We start from the raw sequence: 21,703 nt of genomic DNA on the forward strand, positions 1-21,703 counted from the left end.
AATTAATACATAAACAATGAATGGTGAAATTGTGAAATGAAATAAGCAGGTACTCATGCAGACTCTCGTTTAATAAAAATTGGGTTAATTTTATTTCCGCAACATCAACACATTAAATGTTTATATTATGAATTTTTGTTATATAATATTGTTAAATAATTTTAACAAAGTTGCATTTGTCTAATTGTAAGTATTAATTCTACAGTATTTTTACACATAATTGTAAAAAATTCTTTTTAGTAAATTAATCTCGTACTAATTTCACTTAAGACCGGGCCTTATTGCTAATCCCAGGATTTCGGGATTATAGTTTGTCAACCAGACTTAAAATCACTTAGTCTTTATGTTAAACTTATTCTTTTCCAAGAATCAGTCAGATCTCTTTAAACTTACATAAATTGTAACCTAACCTAACCTTTATGTAACAAACCAATAACTATGAAAATTAACAAAAACCTGTCTTAACATCGACTAAATAGACGACTTTCATGTAACAACCTAGTAAGTAGGTAGTAAATTAAGTTTCTTAGCAAAAAGTAAATTCAAAATTCAAGAATACAAAAATGAAGTAGGTATATCACCAAGTAACCCAGTGAGAATTGCTTGCCTACCATTTTAGTTCAAAATATAAGAAACATTATTCCATAGAAGCATCGCAAGCCCGCTGGATTAATTTGTGCTGCTTGTCTGGAATAAAACTTCTTGTATTTTGAACTAAAATGGTAGGCAAGCAATTCTGTTGAGAGCACTGACACTGAGCGTTTCGCTTCAGGCGGTCTATTTTGCAACTTTTTTAAAATGATGCCAATCTCGAATATCTCGGGATCAGAAAAACTTAATCCCGAAAATTTCGGAACTGAAAAGCGGTCGGAATCCCGGGATCAAATCCTCTACCTAGGTAAGGTTTTAAGAAAGTATCGCAAGTTTGTAACTTATTGCACTGGTTAATCGCACATTGTTGTACTCTTCTGGATCAAATTTTGGTTACCCCTAAAGAATCTATTTTGCGTAGTTATTTCCACTCGCACAACATAATGCAAAGTGTGCTTTCTAGGCCTCCGTCATAACCCAATTCCGTTCAGGCCATGAAGAGACCTCTCACTGTACAGGGTGTTTCAGACTTGACGCCTCAGTTTTGCCTTACGGAAACAAAACATTAAAATTTTACTTATATTCCAACCCAAATAAGATCCCTTTATGGCAACAATACTGTTTTCGGAATTCCTGAAATACAGGTTATGATGTTATCAACAATGGGCAACTTGCATATAATTTTTTAAAAATCTAGAAACAATGTATAACCTTTTATAATCATGTAATGAAAATATTAAAAATCTCTCAAGAGGTTATAAATTAATAATTTATTACGACGCGCAAGATAAAAGTTTTAAGTGGTTGTTTGTTGCCGCGCTAATTTTTGACGTCATTTAGTGCGATCGATAACACAGCCACACAAAAATCGACTTTTGGGTCGCTGAATCCGAGTCCGAAGTGCGTTTAACCCTATCACCTCAGGATTTTTTATAACCTCAAAAAGAAAACCGATATTTTGAACAATTAAACCATATAACCTTAAAGAGTCAAGCTTCTAACACTAAATCCAATTAACCAACTCCCATAAACATTTAACCCCATGATATCCCAACCTTATAAGCCCATGAACCCAAACCCCAATATCCCTATAACCCCATAACCTCATAACCAAGGGAATAAATCATAGGCAATCTGTATTATTGCAAAACATCGCATAGCTGAGGACTCCTTGAAAAGCCAAGTACTCAAACCCAAAAAATTCCCATGACCCTATAAGCCCACAACCCCGTAACCTGATTTTCAGTTTTTAAAAAGTCAAATGTTTTTAAAAGGATTGTCTCTTGTACAATTTGTTTAACTTTTGTGATATTTTTAAGAGTTGCCCACAAAAATAATTAAACGATGAGAGTTCCTTAGTGGAACATATTAGGAATATAACAGTCGGTAACGTATACAGGAATGGCCAGAAGTACGGAATAAAATTCATATCTTTTGAACGAGTTAATTTTTTTTTAAACGCCAAAACACGTTAACTGATTTTGATTTTTTCCCAGCTAACCCTACTTTTTTTTCAAATGGAAACATAAGGCATGCGGGGGCTCGTTGAAAAGCTTATAGAAAACCGAATCCAGCCATACCAAATAAACAAGTTTTATTTTTTCAATAACAAGTTTTTTTTCATTTATAAATTGAAACAACTAGATAATTTACAAAAATAAACTCAATGTCGCAAATGCTGAAAATGTCCTCCATTCACTATTTGGCATTCTCCAAGACGATAGTAAAAGCTGTCCACAGCATTCTGAATGACTTCAGCCGGTAAATTATGCATCTCCGCCCTAATCTTCCTAATCTTGTTCTTTAAATTCTCAATATTATCCGGTTTGTCCTGGTAGACTCTTTCTTTCAAATATCCCCAAAGAAAATAATCCAGGGGTGATAAGTCGGGGGATCTTGGCGGCCATTCAACTGTACTCCGTCTACCAATTCAGCGATTTGGAAACATTTCATCTAAGTATCTTCATCAATACCAAAATGTGGGGGAACGCCACCTTGTTGGAACCAAATTCTTTCATTCGGTATATCTGGATCAATTTCATGAGGGAAAATCACAGCTAGAGCAGGTATCAGGTCAAATGTTAGGAAATCCAGGTAGCGTGCAGCAGTAAGATTTTCTTCAAAAAAGAATGGGCCCAAGATTCTGTTGTTGATGATACCTGCCCATACATTAACTTTTTGTAGATGCTGCGATTCGCATGTCCAGTGTGGATTTTCCTGGGACCAAAAGCGATAGTTGTGCCTGTTAACCACTCAATTTAAATAAAAAATCCGAAAAAAGTACGTCTCGTTGAAAACCATTATTGTCGTCACACCGTCTCATCATTTCCTCACAAAATTGTAATCGCCTATGATAATCGTCTTCCAAAAGCTCTTGGACAAGACATACCTTATAGGGATGGTGTTTCTCTTGTTTCAGAAACATTCGAATTGCAGTTCAAGAAGCATGGTGATTGCGGGCCAATGAAACAGTTGAAGTATGAGGATTTTCAACAAGTTCTAATGCAATGTCTAATTTCTTTTCTTCATTCAATGTACGTACCCGTCCAGTTTTGGGCAAAGTCTGTACTGTACCCTGTTCCTCAAATTTGTGAAATATTTTACTAATTGTCCCTTGCTAGATTTGGTTTTCGGAATATTTCGCATTATATAAATCGCGCACTTCAGCCTGACTTCTTATTTTGTCTCCACATCCAAGCAATATCAAGATTTCAATGCGTTTCCTTTCCGACAATACCATTGCAATTCAGTAAATAACTTGATTTTGACACAATAGTAACGTTTCGAACTCCAATTTACAACTAAAGCGAAAAATTAACCAGAAAGCTTGGCAAGTAAGTGATGCCAAAAAAACGCAACATAAAAAATATATCTTTTTTGCGTTAGCAGTGATCGGTACAGTTTCAAATTCTTTATTTTATTCTGTGCAAATTCATGGAGAATAATACTGAAGATAATTAAATTTTATTTCACTTGTTAAGTAGGTGTTTTATACAACCCTAAAAACCTTGCTATTGAAAAAATAAAACTTGTTTATTTGGTATGGTTGGATTCGGTTTTCTATAAGCTTTTCAACGAGCCCCCTCATGCCTTATGTTTCCATTTGAAAAAAAAAGTAGGAGTAGCTGGGGGTTGAAGAAAAATTTATTATTATTTAACCGAAAGATGGGAAAAAATCAAAATCAGTTAACGTGATTCGGCGTTTTAAAAAAAAAATAACTCATTCAATAGATATGAATTTTATTCCGTACTTCTGGCCATCCCTGTATAATATACACTAATAGGTATATAACAACAATAAAAGAAAATGAACGCCAAGAAAAAAATCAACCATCTAATCGGGCTCGTTTTTAATGGTAAATTTTGTGTAAAATGTGTGCTGAAATTTTCGAAAAAAAAAACATATTTTTCTGTTAATTTAACTGTTCTGTTTTGTTATACCAATAAATGTAACTGACACATACAAACGATTTTTATAGAAATCAAAGATATAAAATTCCAGGAATTGCACATCACAGTTTTCAGACCAACTCCTGGATCCTGGAACATAAACCTTCAGAGAAAACTTCTAGAAAACTGTAAATACAACTTTATAACAAGGTGCCATTTGTTTATTTTCGATCGTCGCGTCAATTGTATCCCAAACATCGAATACACGTTATGATTCGAAAATAAATTGCGGATGTGAAAAATACAGAAATTAGCATAGAGCGCAGTTGGGCTGTAATCTTTGAGCGTTATTTTGGGTTCTGGCAAGGTCACAGGAACATTCGTAGCAGCGTCAGTTGCGGCCATCTTATCTTTTGTCAGCTGGCAACCGGCGCGCGAATGACCTTCCGAGAAATGTAATGAACTTTCGAAAATCGAATCACGTGGATTTCAAAAGTAACAAAGGATACGTCTGAGCCGAGAGTATGTACGCACTTCTTTCAAAGAGATGCGAAGAAGGGTTTTAGACCAGGCGTGCGAGTCAAAATCACGATATATTTATTAGCTGTGTTGTGCTGCATTTGATTCTTGGAATAAAAAATGAACGCAACAACATAAAAACATTGGATTCATGTTTGTTTCAATGAAAAACGGAAAATGGTGACCAAGTGGTTGTTTGTAACAGACTCTAAAATAACAATCTGTTGAGAGATATGTTTAGTATCGATATCACTGTTATTACTACTACTTATGTTTGCTCTCATATTATTATTTTTTAAATATGTTTAAGTCATGTTATAAAATAACTTCTAGATACATATCAGACTCCAGAACTAGCCGTTGGTGCCAATTTTCAGATTGTGAAGCGATCCAGAGCCAGCGGAAGCAAAGCCAAAGAAAATGCTAGCAGTTTCGAACTAAGTCCCTAATCTACGATTGCCGTAAGTGCTCTGGCAGTTTAGACCATGAGCAGACGTAAATAGTTATTTTTAGACGGATCCTGGATTGCAGCCAAGAGTTCGGTGAAAAAATCTTTTATTGGGGTCGGGCAAACGCCTTCCACCTTTAGCATAAATGCGCAGTTTTGGCTTCAGGAATTTCCCTTGATGCTGCGGAATATATTTCTTTGTACTGAACTTGCCAAAACCACATGTGTATTTTTCTGGCCGCTCCGATCACCAATATACGCCGAATTTAAACATCACTATTTATTTATTTCGATAAGTTCATAAGCACCGAACCTCAGACGTCCTGGCGACGTGTCTCATCGAGGACGCAGCGAAGATTTTCGAAAATTTGCGCGTTACTTCGCTTTCTTGTTCTAGGAATAGAAAATGTTTGTGAATTTTGTCTTCGATAAATTCGGTGTTCAAATTCTTCTACGTTACGTGGCACGGAATTTTTGGACAAAGAGAACAGAAGTTAATTTTCGCAGAATAATATTGCAGGAGTTGACTAAACGGAAAAATATACTATATACAGGGTGTAACATAAAGGCTGGGAATAAATTAAACAGTGGATTTTTTATTTTAAAAAATAAATATTTGTTATATAAAATTATGCTCTACGGGTTTTCTTTTCCAAGCTACAGGGTGTTAAAAAATGTCAACAAATTTAGTTTTTTAATATCATTTTCAATGCAAAAATCTTTTTTCAATACCTATTTGACCATGTTCGGTCAAAGTCAAAGCGTACTTCATAATGCTTTTGTTATTTTTATATTCCTCTGTTAGCAGTGGGATAAAATGGTATTTACAAAAGTTTTATTTACGGAAAAATTACAAGAGCTAGAAATAAAACGCAAGAGGGTAATTTTGTTTAAAATAAAAAGTAGATCATAAACAAATATTAAAAAGATGTTTTTACCAGTGGCGTACCACAATTTTCTTCGAAAAACCTTAAAGTACAATCCATACGCCCGGCATTGAGTAACTTACAAAGTCAATTTTTTTCCTGTAACTAGAGGATTATCAAATTAAGCTAAGGCTAAAATTTTGTTCCATTATCTTTTAATGTTCGAAATTGAAGAAAAACTAAATTTTTTGAAACTTTTTAGCGCCCTGTAGTTTGGAAAAGAAAATCCGTAGAGCATAACTTCATATGAGAAAAAATTATTTTTTAAACCAAATAATCCACCGTTTAATTTATTCCCAACCTTTACGTTACACCCAGTATACTAAGAAAAGTGTAGCATGACAAATTTAATTTGAAAATAAAATAAAGTGATTAATAATAAGTAACTAATTTTTAATGTACCTGTATATTACTTTTATCATTACAGTTGCTAGTCATTAATTTGGAAAAATACTTTGCTTTTTATGCTTATAGGTACACAACAAAGTGGTCTGTAATCAAATCTTTGATTACCAAATATCCGTAACATTCATTTTCATTATCCAAAGAATTGTTTCATTAATCCAAGTTTTATGTGTAGTGGAGCATGTGTAGAACCTTGGATAGATCTAGGAAAGGCGATTGAGTAACGCTAAGCCAAGTTTTTTGCTCATAGTGACTCTTCCTGTCTCTACTGTCCCATAAACACCAGAAACAGGAATACTTAGTAAATGCCGATTGCTGTCTCAAGATAATATTAATGATTTTGAAATCATACCTTTTTTTCAGTTTTGTTGAGTGCTATTGGAACTGAAGCTTATTTATTTCCATTAAGTAGGAAAACTCCCTTCAGACTTCGATTTGGGAAGTCAATGAATAACCTCCACTCATTGTCTGGAATCTGGAATTGTGGGAAAGGTAACTTAAAAGCTACAGCACCTAGGTCCCATTGGACCCCTTGTACTTTCTCCGATTCAATCCCTTTGAGCTGTTAACCAACCTATTAAAGAGCAAAAAGTGGTGACGTTTGCTCAGTGAGATTTCTCTAATATAGGCCATAGAAGGTCAACATTCTCCCAACACGGATTCTCTTGTTGACGAGACGGCAGTGCATTCACATACCACATGTAATACTGTCTCGTCTTCCTGTTCACAACCCCTACAAAGAGGTGTTTCACACTTCTTCATGTTGTGAAGGTGCTTCCTTAGCCAGCAGTGTCCAGTCTAAATACCTGTCACCGGGCGAAGATTTGACTAAACATGACCAAGTATTGTTTGGCTGTATCTTTGCTAGAGTATTCTAAGAACTATTTGTTTCATCCCACCGTTTCATAAATTCTTTGTGGGTGTTTTCCTTGACAGTTTCAGAGAGTGCTGACAGAGGAAGCACACTATAGGGACTAAAATATTGAGACCCGATGCACTTCTGGCTACCTTGTCAGCTTCTTTATTGCCATTGCACCACTCGTGCTACTTGACCCAGCATACATATATGCTGCTGGAAACTGAGGCCACGATCAGAGCCTGGTGACATTCCCATGCTGACTCAGTCATTATGATTACGTAAAATCAGTAATGCTGAATGGAATTTCTTTGGCGGCTATGGTTATACCTGCTAATTCCGTTTGTACCACGATGCCCACTGATATCGGATCTGCAAGGATCTAGAATAAATTTCACATCTTGCACCTTACTTCCATTTTGATCCGTCTGTGAAGACGTTAATTACATCTTTGCCGGCGGTCTCCTTTTGTCTGCTGATGAGTACTGTTTAGGGTCTGTCGAATGCAAACTCATCCACTCATTGTCTTCATAGGCATTGCGTTTTAACTGGTTTACTAGACCTTGAACGTCAGGACAATACACTAATGTACCCTGGTAGCAAAATCTTGCACAAGACACTTATACAAGACTGCTGTGTACCTACTACTGAAATCTGCATCAGGTTTACTGCAAGATTCATTGTGCAATTGTCTTGATCAAAGCTTTCAATGGATTTGATTCAGGGCACTTGAGCACAGGGGTAAATTAAAGCAAGTAATTATGTCTGCAACACGTTGACTTATACTAATTCACCCCTTTGGACTCGAGTACACGTTGACTTATACTAATTCACCCCTTTGGACTCAAGTACTTTTGGTTAAGTCTGGTGCAAGTATTAAGTTAGGTTAGGTTAGGTTAGGTTAGGTTAGGTTAAGATAGGTACTTGTAACAGTATCTTGCATAAGAAACGATATAAATTTCAGCAATAAACACAAAACAATCTGACACAATTTGGCTATTTCAAGTAAACTTGAATCAACTTGTATTAGAATCGGAAAAAATATATTTCGGAAATCTGTTTCACGTGATCAAGACACAGAAAATTTGGTTCCTTTAGTTCCTCTATTTAGCTTCGACTTTTGATAATCCTAGCAAAATCATATAACTCTGACTAAATATTTTCAGTTGTTTGTTTCTATTCTATGGTATAGATTCATCTTCATTGTCGATTCCACTGACATCGCCTACCTCTTCATATTTCTTCTCATTTCCAAATTTGTGTTCAGCGGATTCGAAAATACAGTTATGGGGATTTCCCCAAAACTTTACAATCCTTAAGCATATTCACAATAACCCCTTTTGAAGATTTGGGGAGCATTGAAATGTATTTTTGTTTAATCAACATGGGCTTTCTGTTAATGTACTCTTTACTACTGACAATTTTCTGTATTTTATTTAGTCAAAGGTTTGTTTCATTAATTTTTTAAATTTTTTTCGCAGGTGGCAAAGTACCCAAAAAATAAAGAAGAAAACAAAAATTATTCCAAATTTCAGGCAATACTGTTAGTTTTACTTGCTAAATACAAATAATATATTCAGTAATCACAACTGAGTTTATTTGGTAGGTTGATGATTTCTCAAAACAATATTCTCCCTTTACCGAGATTCTACCCCTATCATGTGCACTTAATTGTGTATATTGAATATGTCTTCAAGCTGAAGGCATAGCTAAAGCAAAACTGACTTCAAGGATACGGAAAATTGTCATCAAGTGAACTATCCTATTAAGAAACCCATTTTGATTCAATAAAAAAAATGACAACCTAAAGATTTGTAAAACAAATTTGAAATGTAATTACTGTAATAGGATTTTAAGATATATTTTGCACCTATTATAGTATATCTACCAATAGAGGGTGTCCTTCAATCCTACTGTCAAACTTCTATAGAGTGTTCTTTGGTACAAATTAATACAAAAGTTCAATGATAGCAGGTAGCAGCTTAAATATGACTTGTTAACAATGTTTTTTTTTTAAAGCAGTTTAAGTATCTGTACCAAATTTGTCCATAGTATAGTATAGTCACAAAGAATGTGTTGTATCAAACCAATTTTTTTCACAGCTTTCTTCATAAAGATAATGTGGAATAAAGGTAGCTACGAAGAAATGACTGTATAACTACAAATCATCAACAGTTAAAAAATCGAATTGTAAATTGAGTACTGATACTTCAATTGGCTTAGAAGATATTCAATAGACAGGAATACCTACCCTGTATAAGTTAGGCAATTCAATTAAAGAATAGACGGTACATTTATGTTTCTCCAAAATTAACACACTTCAAACTTAATAAATGTAGGTAATAGTTTACAATTACAAATGTTTCAAAATATGTTTATTATGTTATTATAGGTAAAGTTTATTTTGCTCTATTTCCAAGCAAGTATATCAGTGTAATGAATACTGAAAGAATAAACACAAAATGAGGTCTCCTAGGCATATTAATAGTTTCTTTTTTATGAGGTACTTTATATTTTTATAGAGGATTTGGTGTGTTCTTTAGAATCTGGCATAGTGTGATTTAAGAAAATAGGTCGACGTTATTTCAGGTAGTCGGTAAGAAAATTAGAAAATTAATTTGAATATGAAGTGTAAAAAATGTTAGTCATGTCATATTTTTATTTATCCGATATACCCGTAAACAATTATACCTAATTTTACTCAAATTTCTTTTAATGCGTATACAAGATGTACAGGCTCTCAGATTTCTGTAGGTCTTGCAAAAATAACATCACAAGTTTATATAAAACTTTTCTTTAAGTGATGAAAATCGATTGTTCGTTATCAATTTTTCTGTTCAAAGCTATTTCTACTAATGTAACTATTCAATTTCAGGATTTCTTGGATTATTTTAAATAAAAATAGGTACTTGAGTATGTCATATGTATTTAAATATATTTAAACGACGTAGTCTGCAAAAAATTACTGAACTGCCATACAACTCCATCAACATGGCGGAGATAATATGAAGGATAATTTTTTAAACCTCAGTCTCAAAAATGAATGGTTTTATACCTTTGGTTCATTAATACTTTTTAGTCTAAAATGTTCGAAAATACATTCTGAAGTTGTGACATAATATCTATAAAACACCCTTAACAAAACTGCTATGGCATGATAGAAGCTAGATACATACATGTGCTATATTCAATACATGTGCCACTAGAGATGCTAATATTTGATGTACATAACGTATTACTTCTGTTAAACAAATCAAAAATACAATACACAGGATGTATTTTAAGTCTATGTCATAAATTAAAGGGCTGATTCCTTGGGTCATTTTAGGCTCAAAACCTTAATAAATAAGGAGCCTAAAGTTACTGGTTTCCAAAATAGAGGGCGTTAAAGTTATCGAAAAATATTAAATTTTTTCAATTATCTCTGATGTTGTTTTAACGCAGGTTGACGAAACTTTGAAAAATGATGTAACTAATTAAAGGGAATAATTCGGTATACAAATCGGTCGACTAGTGACGGGAATTCGGGGAAGCCTTGTCATTAAAACCTACGCCACTGGGTTTTCGGAAAAATTAGTAGGCGCTTTTAATTTCTTGTCACATTTCTAATTAAATAGTTAGGTACCTAAATAAAGCGAACGGAAATGCCAATAGAGCTAAACGTTTATATCAAGAAACATTTGCAAACGGGAAAAGTTCCAGATAGACGCAAATTCATCGGCGTCTTGTAGAAAATGGGTCATTTTCACATCAACAAAGATCCGGGGAGAGGCTGTGTAAATAGATTGTAATAGACTAACACAAGAAACATTGCGCGTGAGTCATACAATTATTTGAAATGTTTTGAGAAACCAATAATTACTATATCCCTATCACATACAACACCTGACACTTTTATACATATGAAAATCCCGTCATGATAATTCAAAGTAGGAACCAGTCCCAGTTTTCAGTAAATGTCCGGACAGGAATTGTGGGTGCTTCCTTAATAGGCCCCGCCTTTCTACCATTGAGACTTAATGATGGTCTTATTTTCTTACAAAATCACATGACTGAACTTCTATAAAATGTTCCAATTGCAGGCCAAATAGAGAATGATATGAACAGTTGGCCTGCTCGATCTCCTGACTTAAATACGCTTAATTTCTTTTTATGATGCCATCTCAGATCCACTGTATATGAAACACCAATAGAAATTGAAGCGGATTTACAACAAATGGATGATAGCAAGTCAGGAAAACTCATTGAGGCGAAGACTTATCGCATGTATTACTGACACTGGCGAATATTTTCAATACCTTCTATAAACATATGTATCTGTTCTTTTTTTTCTGATAATTAAGATATAGTTAACTTGTACTGTTACTGTTCGATACTTTTGGAGTTCATTTTAAAGATAATTCAGAAGCACTGCACATCAGAAAGGAAATGCAAGATACCGTTTTTATTAGAAAGGACCCCGTAACTATCCTTATGGAAATCCGGTCCCAATCGAATGGTACGAAACTTTGCCGAATGATAGTCCTCAATGTGTCGATCAAAAAAGTCCATGGGACCTGGGTCTAAAAAACTACTGTTCTGAAGCTACAGCTAAGACTTCCTCGAATCTCCGTCACTACTTGACAGATTTACATAGAAATATAATTTCCTCAAGTTTCGTCAATCTACGTCAAACAATTTGGGAGATAATTGAAAAAATGTGAATCAGTAACTTTAGTCCCTTGGGTTATAAAGCTTCCGGGTTTAAAATGACCCAAGGAGACAACTTCTTATCTTGTGACATGGAATTAAAATACACCCTGTATTGCAGAAACAGAGGAACGTAATGTAAAAGTAACTTCTACAGTCATTTTTTTCTAACTTAGACAAAGACTAGAATTTTTAGACAAATATTTAATATGTTATTTTTAGGATTCTATTAATTGCTCAAGTCATGTGACATCCCCACGAGTGTCTATCTAATAATTATATTTTAAGTAGGTAATAGATATATTAAGAATTCTGAGCGTAAAAGTTTCCTTAGGAAATAATTTTAAATTTGACGTAAATAAATTTGGCAAGTATTCATTTACACATAATTTCACTAGAGAACAACGTCTTCCGCTATTTCGCTAGGTGTGTATAAATAATAACATTATTTGTTCCTGCTTTCATAGTATATTGCAATCCAATCCATAATTCAACAGCTGCAGAAGAAATCCTTACGGCGCATTTGACAAAATTTAATTCGAAGCAGGTGTATTTTTTGAAATTCTTGATATGTAGGAAAACAAAATATATTTTATAAATGACGCCAAAACCCAAAAAGGTACGTCATAGTTTTAAAAAACGCATTAGGTGCGTGCTTCCGTAACTATTTTTATTTCCAGTTTTCTTTAATTAATGAGTGTTATATTAAGTTTGTAAATGTAGATGCTTTTAAATACTTTCAATTTTTTGAAACGTTGAACAAAAGTTTTTTGAAAAAAATCCACAGGCCACAGTCTAAATCTTTTTCATAGATTGTCCTAATACCTACATTTTTATAGAAATTGTATGTTGTATTGTTTTTCTTGAATATTCGCCTTTCAAATTTTCTAGAAAATTGAATTCTGTCCTCATGAAATTTGAGAAATTGTCGAAATTGGTCCACCCTGTATATTTTAACAAGACAACCTTCTATTTTATTAAAGGAACCATAACAACCAAAAAAACTTTGACAGCTAAGATCACCTTACGAAATTCTTTTTCGATCAATTCCGATTAAGAATGAATTTGGGGAAAAGACTGCTCTTATTTGTCTAAAAAAATTAAAATTAGCACCTCAACGGTTAAATAAAATCTGACAGAACATCGACAACTAAAACAAAGGGGCATCAATTTTAGCACCTTGCATTTCATCCAGCTGTCATGCGTGTGACAGGTAGTAAAAGTAAACAGTTTTGTCATGGGGGATGAAGGGAAGCTCCAAAAGCATTATGCGACTTTCGATGTATTTTTAAGGAAAGGAAAAGCAAAATTCGACGCAAAAATTAATGGCGACTTCCCCACGACCGCGAAAATGGAAGATTTTAAACAAATGCAAACTCTTGGTACTGGAACTTTTGGAAAAGTCGTACTCTGCCAGCATAAAGCCAACGAGAAATTTTATGCGATGAAAATAATGGAGAAAGCTAACATAATACGTACCAGACAATTAGTACATACAATAGCAGAAATAAGGTGCATGGACTCGTTTAGTTTTCCGTTTTTAGTAAACATGGAATTTTTCTTTAAGAATAACGTGTACATATTCATAGTAATGCCTTTTGTCAATGGGGGCGAGATGTTTTATCACTTAAGAGCAGCGAAAAAATTCGACGAAACCTTGTGTAAGTTCTATGCTGCCCAAGTTGTTATGGCTTTTGAATACATGCACTATCTTGGAATAGTTTACAGAGACTTAAAACCTGAAAATATTTTAATAGACATAGAGGGTTATTTGAAAATTACGGATTTTGGTTTCTGTAAAAGAATTAACAGTCAAAGGACCTATACACTTTGTGGTAAGTACCTACTCATTGTAAATATCTGCCATAACTGTGAAAGTCACAGGCACTTCACTAAAATTTCTTGAAGTTTGTAATATTAGTGTTGCAACAGAAAAGCAAAAGACTGGTAGAAATACTAAAAAAGAACTACTTGTACACTATTGTCATTACTGTCAATTCTCAACTGTCACGAATGACGGAAAACTGAAAATTATCTAACTCAGATAGAAGCACTTCAAATCACATGGACATCAGCTTCTAGAAGTTAACTCTTTTTTGTTTTCCTGTGAATTTTAAACTGTGGTTTAGTTTTTCCAGCTGTGCTCACACAAACTAGTTCTATATCGTACTATATGACTACAGTTAACAAGGATTGGACTATTAATGTCGTAACTTAATTTAGATAATTTTTTTACAACAGAACCGTACACTATTCTCTAAATTGTTATAGTATTATTTGTTTGTATTTTGTACTTTATTTAGGTTCTGACAAAAACATGACACTTGACAGATTAATTTTGATACGTGGATGAACAAAGACGCAATAAAATATTGAAATGAGATCGATAATAATAATTTAAGCTGAAAAGTTGGGTCAATTTTTTGGAGAAATAACCGGAAAGGAAGCATTTCTGATTCATCAAAAGAAGTGGTAGAGCAGAATCTACATTTCCACTGTTACCCTTTAAAGACAAATATTTTTTGAGATAATTTTTTGTAACAAGTTTTATTATGTTATTTAAAATCTATCGAAATTTTCTCTAATTTCACAAAGCTGACGTTGGTTTTGATTTTATTTTGAAAATTCGGAATGAGGTTTTCCAATAAGTCCATCACTAGTCCATCCATTTTATCAGATCTAGGTGTATGATCAAGGCTTTGTGGAATTGGACTTTTAGTTATTAATAAAAAAATCAAAATTAAACAGTTGACCCCATATTTTGGCAATATGTTTCAGTTTTCAGTATCAACAAGACGACCTTTGCATCCAAATTGAAATCTGAAAATTTGAACCGGAAGAAACCGGAATTTGGAAATAATTTTATTGAATATCGGAAAACTCCTTACACAAATTTTCAAATTTGATTTTAGACTAAGCGGTATCTGTTTTGGTTTGGGTGAATCGTATATCCACGGAGATTTTTGGCTTTTTGGCTTGCAAATACCACTAGAAATGAAAATTTTTCTATGCGCAAAAAAAACGTGGGCTTAACTTTTGGCGGAACAATATGTTTAAAAAATTCGAAAAATGTCATATTTTTCTTCCTATTTAATTATGTATCTTTTCAAGAGTTGATTTTAGGCGAAAATGGAAGAGGAAAAAAATGTTTGTAATTAAATATTACAAAATATGTCTAGTTATAAATCGAATGAATCATAATTATTATTGTAAAAATCGAAAATATCGCCAAAATGGGGTTAAAAAACATTACTGTTTAAGGAATGTTTTTGGGGTCTTTAAATTGAGTATAGGACCTTCATACTTGGCTCAAGAAAACTTCATGTTATTTAGAATCATCACACCACACTTCATCAAAATCGGTTCGATAGATTTTGCATAATAATTTTACAATCCAGATTTTGAAAAAAAATTGCAAATTTTCAAAATTTTGCACAGCAAAAACCAAGGCCCTTAGATACTTGAAAACTTAATCACATATAGAAGGGCTCTCAAGCTTTCAAACGCTTTTTGAAAAATTCGAATTCGTCAATTAGGAGAGCTCTGGCGCTTGTTTAAACATTGGTGGAATTTTTGTACTTATAAACAATTAGAATAACTTTGTGAATATTCAACCAAATCAAATTTTTAAAAATATATTTTAAATGTTATTGGAAAGACGCTTCTTAAAAAAACAGATCGATTGGTCAATTAATTACGTAGTTATAGCCAATCAAAGTTAACCGTCATTTACACTAAATGTACTGGAACATCCGGGCTAATTTTTCGAAAAATACCTTTGGTATTCCGAGTGCTTACCAGGTCTAAGTGATGATTTTAAAACAATTTGAAACAATTAATGTATTTTTAAATGCCTATCGTTAATAATTATAGGTCTTTCAACAGTTCGATAATAATTATTTATTTTTAAACTTCCTTTAATCATCAACTTTATTTTTTTATTGTACCAAAGGTACTCGTAAGTGCATAAACTTATATACTGTTTATCAAAGATCAAAAACAAATTTATTTAAATATTCTAAAATTGTTTAAACACCAATTATTTTCAAAAAATGTCGAAAATTAGTAATATAATGAGTTAATTCTCATTTGCTTATATTTTAAACAATAAATAGTATTTGAATTATACTTTAATCACAAAAGAAATGATGATTAAATTAATTAATTCATTATAAAAAATCAATAATATTTTATTGATACTTTATTGCATTAATAAATCAGGATTTAAAAAATGTACACAAATTTTTGTTTTAAGTTTATAAATGTATATTATATTTATTTATATGTATAAAAATATATATTAAATTCGACCAATGTTTAAACAAGTGCCAGAGCTCTCCTAATCGACGGATTCGAATTTTTCAAAAAGCGTTTGAAAGCTTGAAAGCCCTTCTATATGTGATTAAATTTTCAAGTATCTAAGGGCCTTGGTTTTTGCTGTGCAAAATTTTAAAAATTTGCAAAATTTTTTTTTTCAAAATCTGGATTGCCAAATTATTATGCAAAATCTATAGAACCGATTTTGATGAAATTTGGTGGGATGATTCTACATAACATGTTTTCTTGAGCCAAGTATGAAGGTCCAAAACCTATTTAAAGACCCCAAAAAAATTCTCTAAATAATGTTTTTAACCCCATTTTTGGCGATATTTTCGATTTTTACAATAATAATCATGATTCATTCGATTTGTAACTAGTTATATTTCGTGAAAAATTTAATTACAAACATATTTTACCTCTTCCTTTTTCGCCTAAAATCAACTTGAAAAGATACATAATTAAATAGGAAGAAAAATATGACATTTTTCGAATTTTTTTAACATATTGTGCCGCCAAAAGTTAAGCCCACGTTTTTTTATGCGCATAAAAAATGTTTAATTTCCAGTCATATTTGAAAGCCAAAAAGCCAAAAATCTCCGTGGATATACGATTCACCCAAATATGGGCTTTTTGAAACAGTTACTGTCTGGACTATTTTTATTTCTTCGGTATATACTTACCTACTTATAACCATATTATATTAATATTATGCAATGACTTCAAAAAAATCTAAGTAACTGTCGAATCCAACCGCTAAATGCAATAAAAATAGATTTTGGAATGAACTCTAGAGATGAATGCTCTGCTTCAGCCGCCAAATAGTCTGCTGCTTAGAAAAATACATGTTAACAAATCGTACCAGACAGAAAAATTATCGCATCGTCTGACTTTATAAACAGCTTTAATGATGGAGATAAAATTTGAATTCAACTGATCAATATAAAACAAAAGTATTTCAAAGAAAACGCTTCGTTTTTTGAAAAAAAAAGAAAATACATTTTCAGAAACTATTTCGAGATGAAACAATCAATAAAACTCCTGGAAAATCAACTTTTCAATGGGATATTTTTGATATTCGATAATTGCTTGTATGTTCTAGTGGCATTTACTTCTAGGAAAAAAAATTCCTTCATTTTGTTCGGAAAAACACAGACTATTTTCGAGTTAATAATTTCCTTGATTTACATTATCATTACACTTCGTTACACGTAAAATAACTGGAAAAAAAAAGTTCCAAAGTTCACAGGAACATTTTTCTCAAAATGTAATTTAAATAGAATTAATGCACTCTTCCGAAACTGTGCCTAATAAAAAATACAACATTACCACACCAGTTATTCTTTTCGGCCTTACTGATTACATTGAATTTAAAAGTTTTTCTAAAAAAAATAATTAATTTTAGTAGCAGACACGCAATTTAAAAAAGTAAATAGTAGTTAATTTGAGACTAGTTCGATTTTTCGAATACCTAAAATCTGTCTATCTTCGCTATGTTGTAAAAAATACGAGATACGTAGATATATATTCTTTTCTGCCGATAAACATTTCAATGAGGTAAAAAGCGTCACTAAAGTTTACCCCAAAAACAGTTTTTCCAAGAAATCTCTGTTTCTGTTCAATTTTCTTTAAAACCAATTGGAGATTATCGTTCGCCGATATAAAAAAAAATTGTATAGAAACAGAGATTTCTTGAAGAAACTGTCACAAAATATCACAAAAATTTATAAACAGTGATTAAATTCTTTAAACGGTGGTGTCGAATTTCTGGGATTTTTAATGAATCATTAAATCCAAAAACCGAAATACTTCCCGAACCTTTCTTCTTACTTTAACTACTCGAAATCAAATAAGTTTAAAAACTGGATCATGTACTGTTCTTGAGTTTCTATTTAGAAAATATTGTTGTTTGCAGGTACCCCGGAATATTTAGCTCCAGAGATAATTCTTAGTCAAGGTTATAACCATTCTGTGGATTGGTGGTCTTTTGGGGTTCTAGTATTTGAAATGGCAGCAGGATATCCCCCGTTCTACGCTAAGGACCCTATGAAGCTATACGAGAAAATAGTTTCAGCGAAATACGTGTTTCCGACCAACTTCTCGAAGCCGCTGAAAAACCTGATTACTAACATTTTACAAGTAGATAGGACCAAGAGGTTAGTTAAGTGCTTATTATATAAATGATTTCACAATCCATTCATCCGTGGAAGCACAATTAGAAAATAATATAGGAACTCTCTTACAAAAAATATTTATAAATGGGAATTTTACAGATTTGTTTGATTCCATAAGAAATGCCGTCAAATAGATATGTATATTTTTTGAGTATTTTCCGTTATACCGCGATAGAGTTGAATCAAGAAATATTTTGAAAACTAAAGTAGGTATATTCATTAAACTTATTATTTCTTGGAGCCTTAGAAATAGCGAGTTTGAAAAAATCTTCCGTCACGTGACGATTACATGCTAGGAAAAATATTTTTATTTTCCTAGGAAAGATTTTCCGGTATTTTATAAACAATAACTTATTCAAAAGGCGCACAACGCACAACAACAAGGTTTCAAGATCTGCTGAAAACAGTTCAATGCTATTAAATTTAAATTGTTTGGAACGGGTTAGACGCAAAGCAGCCACGTGTTTTATGTAAACGCGCATATAATTTATAGTTTATGTATACTCTTCGCATGTATCACATACAACTGTATTTTTATTATCAAAACAGTGGAGTACCTACTCACCTAGATACGTTTTTTTTCTAAATATACAAAGCAGAAATAAAAATGTTTTTTTTGCAAACAGTAACCAAGAGGGAGATAACAAATATTTTCAAGGGTCACCAAAGGAACAACAAAAAAATAAGTTTGAAATATTTTTCAAATTATTTTTTAGATACGGCATTTTAAAGGCAGGAGTTAAAGACATCAAAAGTCATGAATGGTTCAAATCTGTGGATTTTGACAAAATTCTCGGTCGAAAAGCTAAAGCGCCTTTCAAGCCTTCAATAAATGGAGAAGAAGACACGAAGTTTTTCGATAATTACGGAGACGTGAAACTGAGGACATCCTCAAAGTGTGAATATGAAGAGGAATTTAAAAACTTTGCTATGTAAGATAATAATATTTTATTACAGCGTTACATTATAGAGTATGTACTGAGAACTGATACAACCTTTTAGAGAAAAAAAATGCTATAATCATCCTAAAGAGTACTCCAGATGATGCTGTCTCTCGCCAAACATTCGTCAAACAAATGTAGCAAATATTTTACTAAAATCGACAATGTCACATGATGTACAGATGTGTAACATGAGCACAGAAAATATCTCTTCAAATATTCGTAAATGTTCTTTCTATACGCGATGTATATTGTCCACAAGTCAACGCCTGCGTACACTTTACATTTTTGTTTATGGGTGTAGAGAAATGAATTCCAGTCTGAGAAAGCAAAATCTACTTGTCTAACTGAATATTTGACAAGTGAAGACTTAGTTTCGAATGTATCAATATGCACCATCCACACAATACGGCAGTTAAGTTTGACAAATATTTGGCAAATAACCGCATCATCCGGAATTGTCCTTATTACCCATCATTTTGAGGTAAATAAACAATCCGCCAGTAAAAAAAAACTTACAGTGGCGGTACCGATTTTGATGAGACTTCAAATTGTTGAAATGAAAAAGGTCTTTAAGATTCTTCTAAAATTCAGTTCATCTTCTGTTGTGATTTTAGCCGTTTTTTTGAAATTAAGCCCGAAACTCCACGAATTTTAAACTATTTCTATAACTATAGGAGTGGGAATTGGTATATTATATTCGCCAGTTTACGACTAATCTAACGCTCATTAGCTTCTATCTTTCTGACTGCATGCATAAACTACTAAAGTTGGTCGGTGGATCAAGTTGATTGGTTCTTTTCAGGAGTGCCCTTACTAGGGTTGCAATGATATAAGTCAGAGTTAAATTCATGATTTTAATCATCACATTTGTTTATTGTTAACTTGTCAATGTTTGTGTTATTAAACAAATTTCGGGCAAAAGATTTTAGATAACTTTTTTCTTTTGCTACTCATCAGGCCCAACATTTCAGTTATACTTTTTTGTGACGGGTTTTTTATTTGTATATCGGTGCTCTATATAAGACAGTATTTTTGGAAAATATAACATATTTACAAAAAATGTAGGCATGCCAATTCATATTTGATCTATATTTAACATTTTCCAGTTGATTATATTTGGCACAAAAATCATGTTCTTTGTCCATTTGGATAACACCCAATTGACATCTAAATTATCCTAAAATAACTATTTCAAATATTTAGCAATAAAATAGGTGTTATTCTTAAATTTTTGTAAAATATTTTTTTTTCTCTCAGACAAACACTGGAGGATTCTCAAGAATCGTGACCCAATCGACTTATCCAAGAAGGCAGCCCCTGCAAGAGAGTGGAACTACCTACATCAGCACCAGATTGTCACTCTTCCAAGGTTCAGTAATTAAGAGATATTTGTTAAAAATTTTATTTCATTAGATAAAGTATAAAGTACCTATAGAAGTTTTTATTGTGAATAAAATGTTTATATATGTGCTATTTGAAAATGTTCGTGTATATTTTGAATTGAAAACATGTACAGACCCTTAAGTTGCCTCCATCTCTTCTTTATATAAAACGATTTATAAGTATTATAAACACGTTTTGATATGCCACAAAAAATCACTTTTTATGCAGATGGATACAATCCATCCATCCATTCCAGGTGTATAGACATTTCTTATAATTTTTAGTTTTTTTATTTATCCATTTTTTCTTTCTCCATATTTCTTTATAATTCGTTTCCTTAGATTTTTTAGTCCCTTTTCTTTTGAAATTTATAGCATTATTTTAGAACTTTTAGCCATCACTGTGCTTAAGACCAATTTGTTTTTCCCTTTTGACACATATGTACAGGGTGTTGCATCACGAGAGGGACATGGCTTCATGGGAGATAGAGGACATCTAGTGTAACTAGGATCGCCTATAGGAATAACTTCTTGGCCATTCTTTATTGAGATACAGGGTGATTTATGATTTTTGGTCAAACCTGCTTTATGTCATAACTTTGGTAGGGAATGGAGTAATGGGTTCATATTTGGTAGGGTTAATGCACTCACGATACTTCATGTATGCATGTACGACAGCAAAAAAAATCTAGGTCCGGACTGCAAAAATTGTTAATTTTTTGTACAAGTCTAGAAAACAACACTCTGTATGTATTTTTTTAAATTCCGATACCATATTTGGAAAGAGCATAAAAAAGTGATCTTAAAGACGTCTTTCTTTTTTTTTGTTACACTTTGGTGGTTATTTAAATAAGCTATTGAATATACAAGACTACGACTTCTAAAACTAAATTACGTAAAGGACACATGCAAAAAATGGTTTTGCAACTAAAATTAGCGAAAGATTAATTGAGGGTAAATTTTGTAAATAAACATGCATATTTTAAACCTCATTTTCTTTAAATAATATGTATTCCAGGTCCGGACTGCAAAATTTTTAATTTTTTTTTGTAACTCTAGAAA

At 32.5% G+C, this 21,703-nt stretch overlaps 1 protein-coding gene across 1 annotated transcript; it reads left to right on the plus strand.

Annotated features, from left to right (window-relative positions):
* The first annotated feature begins 13,061 nt into the window (after nt 1-13,061).
* LOC108904298 (cAMP-dependent protein kinase catalytic subunit-like) lies at nt 13,062-20,921 on the plus strand. The gene is made up of 4 exons (XM_018706790.1): nt 13,062-13,659; nt 18,057-18,297; nt 19,032-19,247; nt 20,517-20,921. The coding sequence occupies exons 1-4, from the start codon at nt 13,062-13,064 to the stop codon at nt 20,545-20,547; spliced, it is 1,086 nt and encodes a 361-aa protein (XP_018562306.1). The 3' UTR covers nt 20,548-20,921.
* Nucleotides 20,922-21,703: the final 782 nt, after the last annotated feature.

This window comes from Anoplophora glabripennis, unplaced genomic scaffold (genome assembly GCF_000390285.2).
Source record: "Anoplophora glabripennis isolate ALB-LARVAE unplaced genomic scaffold, Agla_2.0 scaffold101, whole genome shotgun sequence".
NCBI classification, from domain to species: Eukaryota; Metazoa; Arthropoda; class Insecta; order Coleoptera; family Cerambycidae; genus Anoplophora; species Anoplophora glabripennis.

What these genes read in the sequence shown, in the direction of transcription:
- LOC108904298 (XM_018706790.1), top strand. Translation starts at nt 13,062, where the DNA reads ATGGGGGATGAAGGGAAGCTCCAAAAGCATTATGCGACTTTCGATGTA. An exon ending in CAAGTAGATAGGACCAAGAG is followed by an intron (nt 18,298 to 19,031) that starts GTTAGTTAAGTG and finishes ATTATTTTTTAG; the next exon opens with ATACGGCATTTTAAAGGCAG. An exon ending in GAATTTAAAAACTTTGCTAT is followed by an intron (nt 19,248 to 20,516) that starts GTAAGATAATAA and finishes TTTTTCTCTCAG; the next exon opens with ACAAACACTGGAGGATTCTC.